Source organism: Ambystoma mexicanum, chromosome 2q (genome assembly GCF_040938575.1).
Source record: "Ambystoma mexicanum isolate Mex_15411 chromosome 2q, UKY_AmexF1_1, whole genome shotgun sequence".
Classification (NCBI taxonomy): Eukaryota; Metazoa; Chordata; class Amphibia; order Caudata; family Ambystomatidae; genus Ambystoma; species Ambystoma mexicanum.
In genome coordinates, this window is record NC_090924.1 from 1,295,782,599 (window position 1) to 1,295,799,171 (window position 16,573).

The following is a 16,573-nucleotide window of genomic DNA, read 5'->3' on the forward strand; positions in this document are numbered from 1 at the left end:
GGTAATTTCAAACCTCTCCCCTGATAAGAGTTCCTGCAGGCTGGAAAAGGAAAGTCCAATAGACATAAGTGTCCCAGAGCCAAGAATTGGCTAAGTATGCAGGTGATACAATGGGAAAGGGAGACAAAAAGGCATTCCCATCCAAGCCAAAATAAAAGACCTCAGGTTTGAGAAAGAGTAAATCTCTATTCTTAAAGGACAGGGTCCTTCGTTTTGTTAATTATCCTTCAGAGACAGGGTATCCAAGTGGCCAAGAGACATTTTTATATACCAAATTTCCAAATACTTGAGACACTTCCCACAGCATTATTTGACCAATACCCCTTGCGTGACTATGTATTTTTTCTCCTTAGGCTGCCTTATCTGAGCATCGTAAACTGTTGCTGGAAGTGCTAGAAGTGGAGCTCAGTGCTGAGGATCCCCTGACTCCTTGTTGGATGCTCCCTGTAGCCATCACCAGTTACTGGGTTCGCTACTGCGAGCCAAAGGTTAAGCTGCACCACCTTCATGCTTTGGTGATGGCAATGGTATGCGGGGAACTACAGAGTGTAACTTCCAGAGCAGGTAAGAAGCATGGTTCTTATACAACCTATCTATGCTTCTGCTTGCTGTGAGGATGGCAGCCTCAAGGAGTTGCATGGCACTCAGTTCATCTGTGAGTTCAGTAAGTATGAGCTGGCTGCAGTCGGAAATGTGTGACATGGGCAGTCTGTAGCAAATGATAATGCAGTATTTGCATGAATGTTCTTACTGATCACTGGCACCGTGTAAAATAAAAACATTCAACTAATGATTGTCCGCTGACCACATATTGCAGAGTGGAACTGTTCCAGGCATTATATCCTTTCAGTGAACCCACAGTCAACATACTGCTTTAACAGTTTTCTTTGCATACACAGTTGATTTATTTTTTGGTACATACTGTAGACTAGTGCATATTGCATTATGTTAATCTGAGTTTGTAAAGTGAACTATCACTGCCTAGGGCAGTTTCCTGGTAGTGATATTCTGTGTGAAGACATCAAGAAGCAGACACAGACAACTGAATAACACTTGGGTCATAAACATGTATTCAAATTAATAAGGTTTCGGAAAATGCCTAACTTGCCCTATGCTAAAGTGTGATTTCCCACCTAACTAAAACTAAGGAGAGTCTTTGTCAGGAAGTCCAAAGAAAATATCTGTCTGTGTCCAAACCCCTACTTGCCCTCACAAGTACTTGAATATAGTGTGTAGGGTTGTCGGCATCAAAATAAGAAGTGTTCAAATAAAAGTTCACAGCTCCTTCCAGCTCGTTATTGGAAAAGGGGTTTTCCCTTTCCCAAGATTCAGGATGGTTCACTTTGTCAAAAAGAGGAGTTCCCTTCCCCACACTTTCAAGTCTCTCAATGTTCCAAAAATAAAACAATACAATTCCTTAGGATACTTCTCAGCTCTTCTGGCAGATTTGTCTTTCATCAATTTTACTCAAAGTTCAGTTCAACAATATCAAATCACCCAGGTTTCTCCTGGACAGTCAAACACAAGCTTATGCGTGAATTACGTGGCTTTTCCTTTAGGTGCGTTTACTCGGTCTAGGCGCAGTTGTCGGATCACACGGTCCACTCATTACAGGTCACGCAACCGACACACCTTCCTTGCTTCATCTTCAGTTACACTCCGTATGTTTCAGCATTAGTGGTATTGGGTTTTCCTCTTGATACTTTCTCAAGACTTGTTTTGCCACCATGCACTTGTTATACTTTCAAATATTCTTAAAGCTTTTGCCACTGCTTATTCTTTCAGTTTGCACAGTTATTTACATTCTCATGGCACTCGATAATGCTTGTTTTCCTCAGTTTACACAATTCACAGTTACTTTGTATCAGAGAACATCACCAACTGTTTGCAAAAGAAATCAGGTTCAATCAAATTTGCTTTTTCTTGGTTCAGTATTCAAAACATAAGGCTTCATTCTCTACCATTGGATCTTTCATAGATTCACATGCTGTGAATATTCCCCGTCGTCAGGGAATCCTCAGGAAAATAGGGCAGTTTAAATTAAACTGAAACTTCAGTCACTTTAGTGTTCTATCATTGCTGTTTTGGGTCATACTGCCCATAGCTAATAGGGAAACACTTAACTATGCCCCTGTCGGCCATCTTCTGATTTTTTACCGCAACAATTTCTTCGAATAATATAGTATAATTTAGCATTTGTACATTTTTCTTTGACGTTGTTCGACTAGCGACACTGTACCAAAGAGACCTCAGTCCAACGTCCTCGCTGACGGTTAACGTCGAAGACTAGTCAACTACGCAATTGGGCGTACCTCATAGCGGAGTGCACAAGAGTGCCTGTTTAGGGCGTGTGCCCGGTGTGGGCTGAAGAACGTCTATGTGGAGGATCACCCCGAGAAATGCCTCTGTCAGGTTTCAGGGCACTGAGGCTTTTAAACTGCTGATTTAAGTGGCGTATGGGTTGAGTTCACAGTATTATTTCCTTGACCTTATGTTAGTCAGCTGCTGTTTTCCCAATTCAAGATGGTCAACTTCCTGCTCAGCCATAATTGGCTACAGGCCACGTGATGCAGTTTGGAACTTCTGGAGAGGTTCTAAACTGCCTTTCATTCAAGTTCAGCTCAAGAATGGTCACAGCGCTCAAGAGTTCCTGTAAAAGCAAAAGAAACCGAAGGAATAAACATTAAACTACCTGTAACCTATCATCTGAAGAGCCAGTGATGTGAAAGTTCAGATAAGTGACTGAAGTTATCTCAAAGTACAAAGTTATAAGAACGTTTTCCTCTTATTATATCATAATTATATCATTTAATTCAAGTTCTATTTAGAAAGTTATTTTAGTTATTTGCAACCTGTGAAGTTAAGCGAAAATAATACAAGATAAAACTGAACGTTATTTTCTGTGCGCGGTCCTGCGTAGAAGCAATTAGTTATTGGCTGCTAGTGCGCAAGTCAAGAAGGTGCAGCTGTCTAAATAAAAGCGTTCAGGAATGTGTTTTGTGCTGGCCGCTTTAGAGGAAAGGACCTATTAGCGCGATGCGGCATGTCACGGAAGTCCGTTGCAGCGGCATAACAAGATTCCCGTCAGGACCGCTGAGATTTGTTCGGCGGAGTTGGAAAGCAGCTGATCAGTGAAGAAGGCAGCGGCCTTCATTACTGCGCGATCCAGCAGCTGCAGGCGACTTCAGGTAGCGTGTGCACACGTGTATTTGTACAGAGGAAATTAGTTTAGCAGCGTTCCGAAATAAAGCACATGTAACGGAAGCAAATCCTAGTTTAGGAAAAGACTTGTGAAGCAATAAATCCAGTAAAGGTAATGAGAAAAGTAATAAGGCATCTTCTTGTTTTCAAGTCATTTTAATACAAGGCAAGAGAATTCCATGGAGCACTGCAGAGGCAATAAAGAGTGATCTGAGAAGAGTTCATTGTCAATCTAAAGGCAAGGCAACAGAACTACATGAGAACTCAGTGAAGGCAATATAGAACAAATTGAGTAAAGTTTTAACACAAGTTAAGCAGCAGAAGAATCAACAGTTGGGGTTACAGACCATTTAGCAGAGTACAGCAAGAATTCATTAGTTGTATAATTCTTAATTACAGAAGGCGTCTAGCAACACAGAAGTAGTTCACAGCTCTAAAGAAGATTAGGAGTCACTAAGAATACAGCATTGAAAAGCAAATGTTAAACAATAAGGACTAACCCTTTCAAGTGCCTCTCAGTAAATTAACAGAGGCAGTCAGGTAACTAGAGATTCTGAGAAGGTGCATATTGGGGATAGTTAGATAGTTCCAGTAGAGGTGCTAATTATGTTGTGTCATTTGCAGGTATCCTGAGTTCCAAGGCGTCTGGAAGTTGAGGAAACCCAAGCTATCCTGACCGTTTGTTATTTTGTCCACTTCCCCTTTTCCCACTGTCTGGTCAATTCAATTAGTAGGAAAATTTACTGTTCGGTGTACCAGTTTGGGGATCTGGTGGGCTATTCGTCTGCTTCTGCAGAATCTGGCGCTGGGACCTGACACTCTAATGCCTTCACCTTTGCCCGCAGCACGTCATCAAAAACCGTAAGTGGTTTCAACCCAGCACTCCACCTAAGTCAATGCCTAGTATGGGATTCCCAATGGAAACCCTTATTTATATATTTTTATGTCAAAAGTTCTTTGATTTCTGGATGATGTACCCTTATATAACGCCCCTCTCTTTGAATCCCCCCGGTCTCACTGAACCAAGAAGAAGGTTTGTTTTGCAAAGTCAAAAAGATTTATTTGATGAGTTGAACAATTTATATCACATATATATATATATATATATATATATATATTATCTGAATATCACACTTATGAATTTTTAGGCACTGATCAGCAATGGGTAATATTACAATATCAACAATCTCTTTAATCAATTAGGAGTAGGAATAGTAATAATGTAGCAGAGAATACTTTGTATAGGTTCAAGGAATGCAATGATGAGAAAGAATGCAACACAAAAATAAAACTTGATATGAATTCAATCCAAAGACCATGTGATCACTCGTTCCCCCTGATACTACTCACTCCCCCCAATATGCAATATGAAGAGATGGAATGAGGGCACACAGGTTTCAGGAATAACAATCAACAATTGCAGTTTCAATCCGATTCCCCCCCAGCAAGCTTAGAGAGAACAGTAATGCTTTTAAAACCGGTCAATTGCTTTTAAATGTGGTTGAATTGAATGGGAAAAATGCTAAAAATGATTTTTAATTCGCTAAATTGATTCAGAACTAGTGAGAGTTGCTTTGGATTGGTTCAGGTCAACACTAGCAATGATTGTAGGATGATTAGCAGATGTAAAACGAAATTCAGAAGTTAAAAGCAAGAAATAGCTTTTTTTACATGTGGTGAAATTGAGCCAAATGTGAAATTGAGGCAAACTTTTCAGCGCCCGAAAAACGCGATTACAGCAAAACTATCAGGAGTTGGAATGCGGTTCTTAGTTCGTTTCAAAGCTGAGAAAATGGCATTTAAATTTCGTTCCTAGCACGTACGGTTCAGAAGTTAGAGGTTTTAGGAAAGGTCGATTTTCTCAAAAAGGGTCAAGATTTCAAAATGAAAGATGCGCTGTTGAAGATTTGGAACAAAGATTTCTTAACACTAGGGAGTCTATGGAGCCGCAAACTACACAGACAGCACAGCCACCGATCCAGAGGCGTCTCCGGATGGTTTCTATCTGCCTGAGGCGATTGCCTTTCGCCAGAAAATATATATTAGCGCCAAGATGATTATCACTACAATTATCACTGGATTATGTGGATGAGAGAAGAATTCAAGATAGACAACAGAGATTACATAATGCAGTTATGGATATGTTGGAACGAGTTGGATGGGATTACTTAATACTAAGAGATGACTATGGACAGTTCTATGCTAAATACTCACTACTATGGCTTTGGAATGGAATGGGCACGTCAAAGATCTGGTCAAAGGCTTGGCTGGAATTCCCTCTCCACCGGACAGGATTCAGGACACCTGGACTGCTCTCAGCAAGGCACTCAGGTCTGCACGGGCTCTTGGACTGGATCTGACGGGTTCTGGGTTACAGCTCTGCTAGACTGATCTGGATCTTGGGTTCTAGCAGTGTCAGTTCTGCACCAATGTTTACACATGCATGCACATACCATCTGGGCACATTCCTGTAATTGTTCATGTTCCTAACATAATCACAATTGCTAGAATATGAACTTTTTCGTGGTTCAGTCTCCGAATGTCGCACAGATTCCAGATTAGTTTTAAACTGTGAGCGAACTTTTCATTTTAATAACCTATAAGTTCCATATTTTTATCAGTTCGGTACAATATTTTATAAGTCTTTTCCCAAAACAATATTTTCTTTGCTCTCTGAATACACACAATCGTTTGTCTCCGCCTCCAAGGTCTTGGCTGGTCTAGAGAGTCACATGGGCTTGTCTTCCTGGCCAGATGGTGTCAGTCACACCCAAATTAGCATTTTCTTTCAGTTCAAGGAACCCATTGTCTCTTTCCCAGAGCAGCAGAGGAAGTCTCCTCCCCTTCTCATTAGCAACCCCATGAGATATTCTCTCCTTTTGGTGGGAATGAACTGGGAGGTGTTTTCTCAGTGGGCGAAAACCTCTTTGAAGTTTTAGCTGAATCAGGTTACCTTATAGTCAATTGTGACATTGTTCCTTGTGAAAAATTACAGTTACAAATTTAAAATAAACAAACATATCTTCAATTCCAGTCTTTTTCAACAAGAAAATCAATGTGTGGCACCCTATATTATATTTGATGGAAGTCCCTTCTTTGGCATATTTAGCTTTTGAGACACAAGTTTCACCTGACAGATTTAGATATCGCCAGCGTCTGACAGAGGCGAGTAACGGTATTGCACCCATTTTTGACATATTTCTTTCCAGCAAGTATCTTTAAAAGTGGATTTTGTTCTGATAAAATATACTTCTGCTGTCATAATATTTATGTGGATTCTTGAACTAGAATGATGTTCAACACCCCACAAGGAGGTTGGATCTTTTGGGTGGTTTGTGAGCCATGATTTTTGCAAATTTGACAACCAAGAAAAACGGATTTCCACACAGCTCTGTGTTTCTTTTGCAGTCCTTTTGCTCTGTGGGCAGCCAGTGGTGGGTTTGGGCAGTGGACTCCTGTGTTACCACTGGCATAGGCAATAGTGGATGGCAGCCTATTTTTCAGATTTTTCCTGCGCACTTCTGGGTGATTTTAAAGTGCATAATGCTTTCCAGCGGCCATTCTGATGTTCCTGATGCAAGCAGTGCAAAGTAACGTTGCAGGGCCTGGACAAGTGGTGTAAAAACATCCCACAAAACGTAGAGATCGCTATTCATTCTCGTCCAAGACGCTGAAGGATCATCATCGCTGTCTTGTCGCTTGGCTGGAGGACGCTGGCAAGGCCTCTGATTCGGCTTCGGTACTAAGTCATGCCTCGTTAGGGCAGGGCAGGACTGGCCTGTGAACCACATAAGAGGTACAGATTGCACAACGACCAAGCCATAGGCTGGAAGAGGCAGAAGGAAGCCGCAGGCGATGGCTCGTGATCGTGCTTCAAGGATCGGCTCCCCACGTAGGTCGATACCCAGGGAGAGCCAGGGGGGGGAAGGAACAAAGCCCTTTCCATCACCCCAAAGAAGCATCGAACTACTAGAGGTCCAGCTCCAAGTCTGGTGAGCATTCCTCTCCAACCTTATCGCAGTCGGCTACGAAGCCTCTTCATCGCACTCCAGGTCATCTACACCAAAGTTATCGACGGCAGCTCCCTCGCCAGCAGCATGCAACGAAGTCTGCAAATAATCGATGACAAAGCCATCTAAAACATTGCCGACGACGAAATCTTCTACTTCGTCCTCTACAAAACCTTTGACACCAGGACCATCGCCGACCAAGACGACAAGACCATCATCGACCTCAACGGCTACAACCACGAGCACGTTGACCACGGGCCCTTTGTCGACCATACCGCTGTCGACAACCGCGTAGAAGAGTCAAAATCTCACCAGCCCATTGTCGCCACAGCTGTTGGCCTTGAGACCAGCACCGACACAGCAGAAGCACGGGCAGATTGCCCATGAACTGTGTATCCAAACCTGGGGGTGGCTCTACTACCAGGTGTCCTTGTGGTCCCAGAGCCGAGTCTGACACAATTAGAAGAGGAGGAAGCTGTTGTATCAGAGCAGCCATCCACTCCCTAGGGCTGTGCCAATGAGGAGTCCACCTCAAGGTGAGGCAAACCTAGTTAGACCACCACCTTTAACACCCCGGCTGTCAGAGGGGGTGATGCAGCCTCCACAACCTTTGCCCCAATGGGATCCTATGCTGTCAACAGGAGCAGTCCAGCATGCCCTCAGAGGAACCTATCGTTGGATCTTTTATCAAATCTGACAACTTTGGTGGCAACCTTGCATGCGCTCCCCTTGAGAGCACTAGTTGCCGAATCCAGCAAGCAAAAGTCGCTGAAGCCCCAGGACCTTCTAGAGAGGGATACGAGATTCCTCACTCCCCCCTCCCCTCCCCCAAGCCGCAAGAGCACTGGTCGACACAGGAGTTACTGACGGATGAGGGGGCGGACATGGAACATGAGGAGAAAACGTCTCATACTCATTCTGATACTGACAAGTTCGGGGATTTTGTCACTGCAGATGGAGTGCCAAATGAAGTACCTCTCAGGGACTCTTCATAGGAGCGTTTCATGTGCTCATATCTAGAGCATCCACGATGTTCGGTTTAGCTCCGGAGGAGCAAAGAAAGGAAAGAGTTTTATACCAATGCAGAGAACAATGCAGGAAGTCTATCATGGCAATATCACGCCTGAAAGACATCTGGGAAGACGGCGCACCTGGCAACTGCACCTCCAAACAAAGATTGATTCGACAAACAGTACAGGGCTCCAGAGAGCGCTGCTGCCTGTCTCCACACGCAGCCCATCCCAGACTCTTTGGTTTCTGCGGCGGCCAGGAAGACGTCGGCCAACCCATCTTCATCCTGCTCGGTGCCCCCAGATAAGGAGGGCAAGCGCCTTCGGCAAAAGGATCGTCACAACAGCGGCCATAACTATCAAGGCATGGAACGCTATGGCCATACTCGCCTGCTATGACCGCATTTTATGGTACACGTTAGGGCCCCTGTTGGAATTCTACCCGAGGACAAGAAGCAAGAAGCAGTGGACATTCTCCATGAGGGTGAGATTGCATCTGACCATGCCATCACCATCTCCGGTGACATTGCCAACATAGCCTATCGCCAAACGGGCAATAGAGTGGTCCTGCTCCGACAAGGTTGGCTTAAGACCACAGACTTTAGACTAGAGGTCCAATCCCGGGTTACAGATATGCCTTTCTATGGCACATCCCTGTTTGGGAAAAAGGTGGCTGAGGCCTTACACGCCATAAAAACGCCACTGAAACCGCCTACTCCCTGGGCACATTACAGCACAAGCGCCAGTCCTTTCGGGAAGGGAAATGGCGTTATAATAGAATTTCGTGGGACAACTGCAGCACGAACCAGTCGTCCTCGTCCTACAAGACTCTGTATTCATCGGGGGATCAGTACAGGACTCAAGTCCAGTCCTACAAAGGTTCCCAAAGACGCCGAGGCTCCTTACTGTCTAGTGGCCAGTCCGGGAAGCGAGCATGACCGGCCAAGAACTAGGGCCTCCCACTTCAGCACCCCCGTGGGGGATCATCTATCTGACTTCATCGACGAATGGGCTCGAGTAACATCCGAGAAATGGGTGCTGTCCCTCCTCCATCAGGGGCACTCTCTGGAGTTCATAGAGTACCCTCCAGACATTCTTCCTGTACTAAGACTGGAAAAATTGCAGCTCCTTCTGATCCAAGAAGTGCAGTCTCTACTATGAAAAGGCGTTGTCGAAAAAAAGTTCCAGTAACGAGAAACTAAAGGGTGTGTTTTCCCGCTACTTGCAGGTAAGAAAAAAGGGCTTACTCAAAAACCCAGGGGGTTGGAGACCCATTTTAGACATAAGGGTGCTCAACAAGTTTCTGAAAGCGCAAACTGTTCGTATGGTAACATTGCAACAAGTGCTCTCTCTGAAGCAGGGGGATTTCCTACCGTCCCTTGATCTCAAAGACGATTACTTCCACATCCCTATTCGCCCTTCACACCAGCGCTACCTTCTTTTTGTGGTGGCAGGAGAGCACGATCAGTTCAAGGCTCTTCCCTTCGGGCTCATATCCCCTCAGGTTTTCATCAAATGCCTTGAACCAGTGGTGGCTCACCTGCGGCAGAGAGGAGTCCACATCTACCCATACTTAGACGACTGGTTAATAAGAGCCCCCTCCTACTCGCTGGCAGAGTCTAACACCGCCGTCTCGATCCAATGTCTTCAGCAACTGGGATTTTCCATCAATTTCCCAAAGTCGCAGCTGACCCCCTCTCAGACAGCACTGTACCTCGTAGCACTGCTAGACACCATCACTTGCCGAGCCAGGCCTTCGGATGAGTGAATGACAGCCCTTCTGCAAAAGATGGATTGCCTCAGCAAGACCTGTTCGACCACAGTCCGCAGCTTTAAGTCTTTGCTGGAAATTCTGTCTTCATGCATCCCATTGGTCACCAACTGCAGATTACACGTTAGGCCAGTGCAAGAATTCCTGGATGCCAGATGGGTACAAGATTCAGGCTCTTGGGAAAACCGCATTACGCTGACTCCAGCTTTCAGGAAGGGCCTTCTCTGGTGGTCAGTGAGAGAACCCATCCTGCAAGAAGCCCTTTTCAGGCTTCAGAACCATCAGATCACTGTAACCACGGACGCTCCCCTGGAAGGCTGGGGAGCCCACTACCAGGACCAGCACACCAGAGGTTTGTTGTCCGACTTGGAGAAGACCCAGCACATCAACCTGCTGGAGCTACGAGTAATATTTTGGGCACTGAAATCTTTCCTCCCCCTCCTCAGAGGGAAGGTGGTTCGGATCTACACGGACAGCACGACATCCATGTTTTACCTCTGCAAGCAGGGGTGGACCAGATCCCCACAGCTTTCCAGGGAGGCCCAAGCGCTGTGGCATTGGGCCCTACAACAGAACATGTTTCTGTTTCCCCTCCATCTAACGGGAATACACAACACTCTGGCGGACTCCCTCAGCAGGGAGTTGTGCTCTTGCCACGAATGGGAGTTGCACGAACACCAGCTACACCTGTTGTTCCAGGAGTGGGGCACCCCAGAGATTGATCTGTTTGCCACATGCGACAACAGCCAATTCAAGAGTTTTGCTAGCCGGTTTCCCCATCCGGAGAGCTTGAGGGACGCCTTTGCGTTCCCATGGAAGGGGACATTTCTGTATGCTTTTCCCCCAAATTCCTGTGGTGCCACGAGTCCTACACACTTTCAAACAGTATTGCTGCAGACTGATATTAGTGCGCCTGCATGGCCGAGATAGTCTTGGTACTTAGACCTCCTGGCTCTCATGGCAATCGCTCAGATCAGGCTACCCTCGCACCAGTCACTTTTGTCCAGGAACCAGGGAACGGTTCTGCACCACGACCATGCCTCCCTGTCTGACGGCCTGGTTCCTGTGTTCATAGAATTTGGGTCCCTTTCAGTCCTGCAGACTTGCCAGGAAGTGCTGGCTAAAGCAAGGGCCCCTGCCACTCTGAAATGCTACAAGAGCAAGTGGAAGCGTTTCCAGGTGTGGTGCAGAACGCATCACCTGCGTCTCCACACCATCAGGCCAGAGGAACTACTACTGTATCACTTGTCGCTGGCGGTCCTCGGGAGAGTCTTCCCTCTGGTCCCATCGGCTAGTGAAAGAGTTTCTACAAGGTCTGTTTTTATTAATTTCCTCCAGTTCATCACCCCGCACCAACCTGGGAACTCAACGTTACTGCACACAAGGCTTATGAGACCCCCTTTTGAGTCCATGCACCAGGCATCCATCAAGCCCCTATCATGGAAGACTGCTTTTGTGGTGGCAATTACTTCAGCGAGGCGAGTGGGAGAGATGCAGGCATTTTCTACGCAACTGCCTTATTTGTCGTTCCACAAGGACAAGGCTGTATTGCAAACAAATCTAAGGTTCATACCTAGGGTATTGTCATCCTTTCATCTTAACCAGGAGGTGGTGTTACCAGTGTTCATTGGTTCTCCGGCAGAGCACACCCTGCACACACTGGATGTGGTGCGTGCCCTCAAGTGCTATGTGGCCCGCACAAAGTCCCTCCTTTCAACGGATCAACTGTCGCATTCAGACTTCCAGGGCACGGCAAGGCTGTCTCCAAGTCTTCTATTGTCAGATGGGTTGCAGCCAGCCTGCATCTCATTCTGCCACCCACAGGCAGGCAGACCGCTTCCGGGTAGAGCGCATTCCACCTGAGCAGTGGCCGCGACTACTACTTTTCTCTCTGGGATCCCGCTGCCAGACATCTGCCGCGCAGCCACCTGGAGATCGTTGCACACATTCACCAGATTCTACTGCGTCAACAGGGATTCTGCAGTCCCTGCAGTCTGCAGAGGAGTCTAGAGTCGGCCAGGCAGTTCTACGAAACCTGTTCGCATAAGGTTGGTAAATCTCCTGTGGTAAATGATACAGGGAGCTCCTCCACCCTTGTGTATTAGTTATTTTGTACTACTTTGTAATCTATTCACACTATGTGAATCTATGAAAGATACAATGCTGGAGAAGGAATAAGTTACATACCTGTAACTCCTGTTCTTCAGGATTGATATCTTTCATAGATTCACATGCAACCCTCCCTGTGACCCCTCATGGCTCGTCATTTGGCTCTTACTGCCACTTACTTGCACTTGCCAAATCTGAAGATGGCTGACAAGGGCAGAGTTAAGGGAGTGTTTCCCTATTGGCTGTGACAAAGATAGAGCACTAAAGTGACTGAAGTTTCAGTTTAATTTAAACTGCTCTATTTTACAGAGGATTCCCAGCCGGACGATGGGGAATATTCACAGCATGTGAATCTATGAATGATACCAATGCTGGAGAACAGGAGTTACAGGTAAGGAGGGGAGTCTTGATTCTCTTAAAGACACGGAGGCGAGCATTATGCTTCTTCTTTAATTCTACTCTTCCGCAGTTTCAACAAATAGACTGAAAATTACTTTAACTTTCTCATTTTCTTTTTTTCATTTTTAAAAACGACATTTCCCTCTGATCACACTCCTTTTTGTAGTCCATGACACTTCCTGTCCTTCGCCATCAGACACTTCCTTCCCTTTGCTCCACCTCTTCTTTGGATGCTCTAACCGATCCGTAAACACTGTAACTGTAAAACCAACATCACACAAAACCACATTGTCTCTGATAACTTCTTGGGCAATCTTGTCGTTCTTCATGATCCGGATCTTGCTACATGCGCCAACACTTACGTGGAATCACTGCCTCTCGCCTTCCGGTCAGCCGTTCTTCTGGTCATCGCCTATCAATCAGAAAGGATATCATTAGGGTGGCGAATGCACTGCCCTACACATCACAACAGGAAATAACTGTTTATACAGATTCAACACACTGTGCATGTGCTAGGTGGGAAAGTAATGCCTGCCTCCGTGTCTTTAATAGAATCAAGACTCCCTGTGCAGTATGCAGGGTCATCTTCATTCCATGTCATGACCGGAGGCAAGCATTATGCTTGTTCAAAGCCCTCAATCACTCTCTCTGCCACTGATAACACTGGCTTAAAATAGAACATCTTAAACTGTTGCTAGCCCAGTCTGCCGCTCGCAGACTATCCACCAGCGCTACACCAACTGTGAACGCTTTGGATGCCATAGCTCTGCTCACCGAATGGGCCGCAATTCGTGTCAGGTTTATCCCTGCCTGCTGCATGATCTTGCGGACCCAAATGGCGATGGTGGCCATAGCAACCACCTTATAAGGCTTTCAACACGCAATCAACAGTTGCGACGCCCCCGCTGGACATAGCTCCGCTGTCCTGAGCTCATACTCCCTGATGCAAGCCACTACACAGCCTCGGCTTGCCAGTCAAATGGGGATATGAAATCGTCTTCCTAGCTAGTGTGAAGGTAACTCCTTCCGGTCCGTACGTCTTCCTATCTATTTCCAAAGCCCTAACGTCCGAGACTTGTTTGCATGACACCAGACACAGCATCATTGCTAGTTTTCCTGATAGTTGTGTCAGCGATAAGTATTTGTTCGATGGCCAGTTCCCCAGGAACTTTAACACTATGTTCATGTCCCATAGTCTCATGTATTTCGGACCCAGAGGGACGCAGAACCAGGCTCCTTTCATGAGCCTGACTACCGGCGGATGATCTCTTACTGGCACTCCATCCACCTGCATATGCCCTGCTGATATTGCAGACCTATACACTCCTATGGTCCTGAAGGCTTTGCCCTCTTCTAGGAGAGAAGCCAGAAAATGAAAGACTGATACTACAGGGGCAGAAACTGAAGGAATTTTTTTTATTGACACAGCTGATTATCAATATCAACCTTACAATATTAATTTATATATTACATATATACAATTAATAAAATTGGATATAAAGACAATATAAAATAGATGACACAAAAACATCACAAATCAGACATAAAAATGTCTACAAATATAAAATTAGAGTGACTATTGAATTAATAAATATTCAAATCGCTAGATTTCATTCTATGATATGGTTACCAAGTATCAATAGTGTCATAATTTAGATTCAGAGTTCACAAGAAATTCAAAATTGAATATCTAATTGACTGGGTCTCAGTGTGGAATAGATTTTCCCATAAAAGATCTGCAGTCATGTTTACAAAGTCTTTGAAATGACCCTTAAAATACAATATTTTTGCAGGTAACGATGCAGTACATTCAACAGTAAGATGCCTTAGAGTTTCACAATGTAGTTGACAAAATCGACACATAGCATTAGCTTGAGAACTTAATTGCCACCTCGCTAGATCATCATTTGTGCGACACAAATTAGGTCTGAAGAGTATAAATGCAGACCTATGTGCTGGATCAGGCGACCTCACCAAATATGAGGCTACGACACCACACTTTTTCAAAGAAAATGAATTCTGTTTGAAATCCCTATAGAGCATACATTGTTCTCTTGTCCTGATCCAATTATTTTGCCATAGCTTCATTTTAGCTTGATCAGGATTTGTCAAGAGAAGATCAATTGAAATATCAGCGTCTTGTAAAATGCTCTGTATTTTAGATCTCCATTGGTTAATAAATCGATGATTTGCCATCTTAACATAATAGGATAACATAGATAATAAATCAGCAGTATCACTTGCAACCAAACATTTACGATACAATGAACAAAGTTTCCAAGTATAGATGCCATACAATGATAACAAGCCCAACTCATACATGATTATGGGCATTGGCTGAGACATAGGCAGTGTTAAGACACTCTTCCAGTATTTCCCCTCTAGCTAGAGCCAGAAGTTATCTGGGTTCCATAGTTTGGTCACGGCCCCATAAAATAAAATGGGGATAACTTTTTGCATATAATATGTTAGAAGTGGTATGATGGAAAACTTGACATATCTTCCATTAATTATACTGGCTTGCGATATGGCTGTAGACATTTTGGTTTTAAGGTTTTCATAATATTGAGTATCAGTGGGATGGTTATTTATATTAAGACCGAGATAAGTAATTGGTGACCACCTGCAGTGTTGCATTCTGGAGGTGCTATCTACGTACCCTTTTTCTATCTCTCTGGCAAGGCCAAATTGCACTATTTGAGTTATCATGGTATTAATCATAATATTATTTGCTTGAGCATATTTATCAAGCGCTTTGAGCAGTGTGTGCAGGCCTTTAGGTGTTTTGAACATAAGGACTAAATCGTCTGCATATAATAACCATTTGACTATCTGGCCGTTGAACTTTGGTGAATCAGTGACAAGACCAACAAAGCTTTGACTCAGATCTGCAATAAAAAAGTTAGAGGGCTGAAGCAAGAATGCAACCCTGCTCAGCCCCCGATATTATATGATATGATATGGCATTTATAACGCACCTATACACACGTGTTTCAAGGCGCGACGAGGCAAAGGAGGCGAAACAGAGGGAAGACCGAGAACAATCCTACTAGGCCAGGTGAAATTGAGATTGCGCAAGTGCAGGGGAGGAGGGAAGGGGGAAAAGTGTGGGGGGAAAGGGCAGGGGGTAGTGCAATACATAGGATAACAGTAAAATAAATAAATAGACAATAAATAAAAGATAAAAGTGCGGCCAGCTGGTGGCAAGTGCTGGGGTAAGTGCAGACATCAGGTGTCAAGTGCTAGTAGGGGCTGCAGGGATACAGAAACAGTCCACGAGTGCAAGGGTGCAACTGGTGGGGAAGGGACCTGGGCCCGAGATCAGAGGGTAGCCAGGTAACAAGTGCAGTTTCAGATTCTGCCAGGAGATTAGCAGGGGAGAGGAGGAGAGAAAGCAGAAGCAAAGAGGAAGGCCTTAAGGTGCTACCGGAACCGGAGATGTTTCTCCTCAAGTTTCAGTGAGGCAGGGAGGCTGTTTCAGAGGGAGTCCCCGGCAGAAGAGAGCGATCTACCACCAACTCGCTGCTTGGAGAAGCGACTAACCCTGAGGGAATTGGAGGCGGATGAGCGAAGAGAACGAGAAGGAAGATATTTAGAAAGAGAGAGTTGAATCTATTGAGGGCCCACGCCCCAGAAGGGACAATGCAGAGGGTTTTGAACTTAATCCTCACCGTCACTGGGAGCCAGGTCAGAGATTTCAGTCCTGAAGAGATACAATCCCTGGGCTTGAGGCCAAGGACAAGTCTGTTTTGGATGAGTTGCAGGGGGCAGAGAGTAGAAGCAGGCAGATTTAGAAAGAGGCTGTTGCAATAGTCCAGCCTAGAGAGAACCAGAGCTCTGTAGACAGTGAGCTTTTGGGGGAAGGAGAGGAAAGGAAGAATATCTCTGAGGACGTGCAGCTGGTAGTATGACTTCTTAGAGACATCAGAAATATGAGGTGAGAAGGAAAGGGTGGAGTCGAAGATGACCATGAGGCTTTTAGCCTCACAGGTGGGAGCAGGAAGAGGGCCAAGAGAGGCCAGCCAGAGAGTGACAGGAAAGGAGGGAGCCGGTGTGCCAATGAGGAGAATCTT

General features: G+C 45.2%; 1 protein-coding gene across 2 annotated transcripts in view; it reads left to right on the forward strand.

Moving 5' to 3' along the window:
- ASTE1 (asteroid homolog 1) overlaps positions 1-16,573 on the forward strand; it is a 278,567-nt gene that overhangs the window by 215,286 nt on the left and 46,708 nt on the right. For both annotated transcript variants that reach the window (XM_069648726.1, XM_069648725.1), the window contains exon 3: positions 354-564. In XM_069648726.1, the coding sequence (XP_069504827.1) occupies positions 354-564 (211 nt within the window). The remainder of the gene's footprint in view (positions 1-353; positions 565-16,573) is intronic.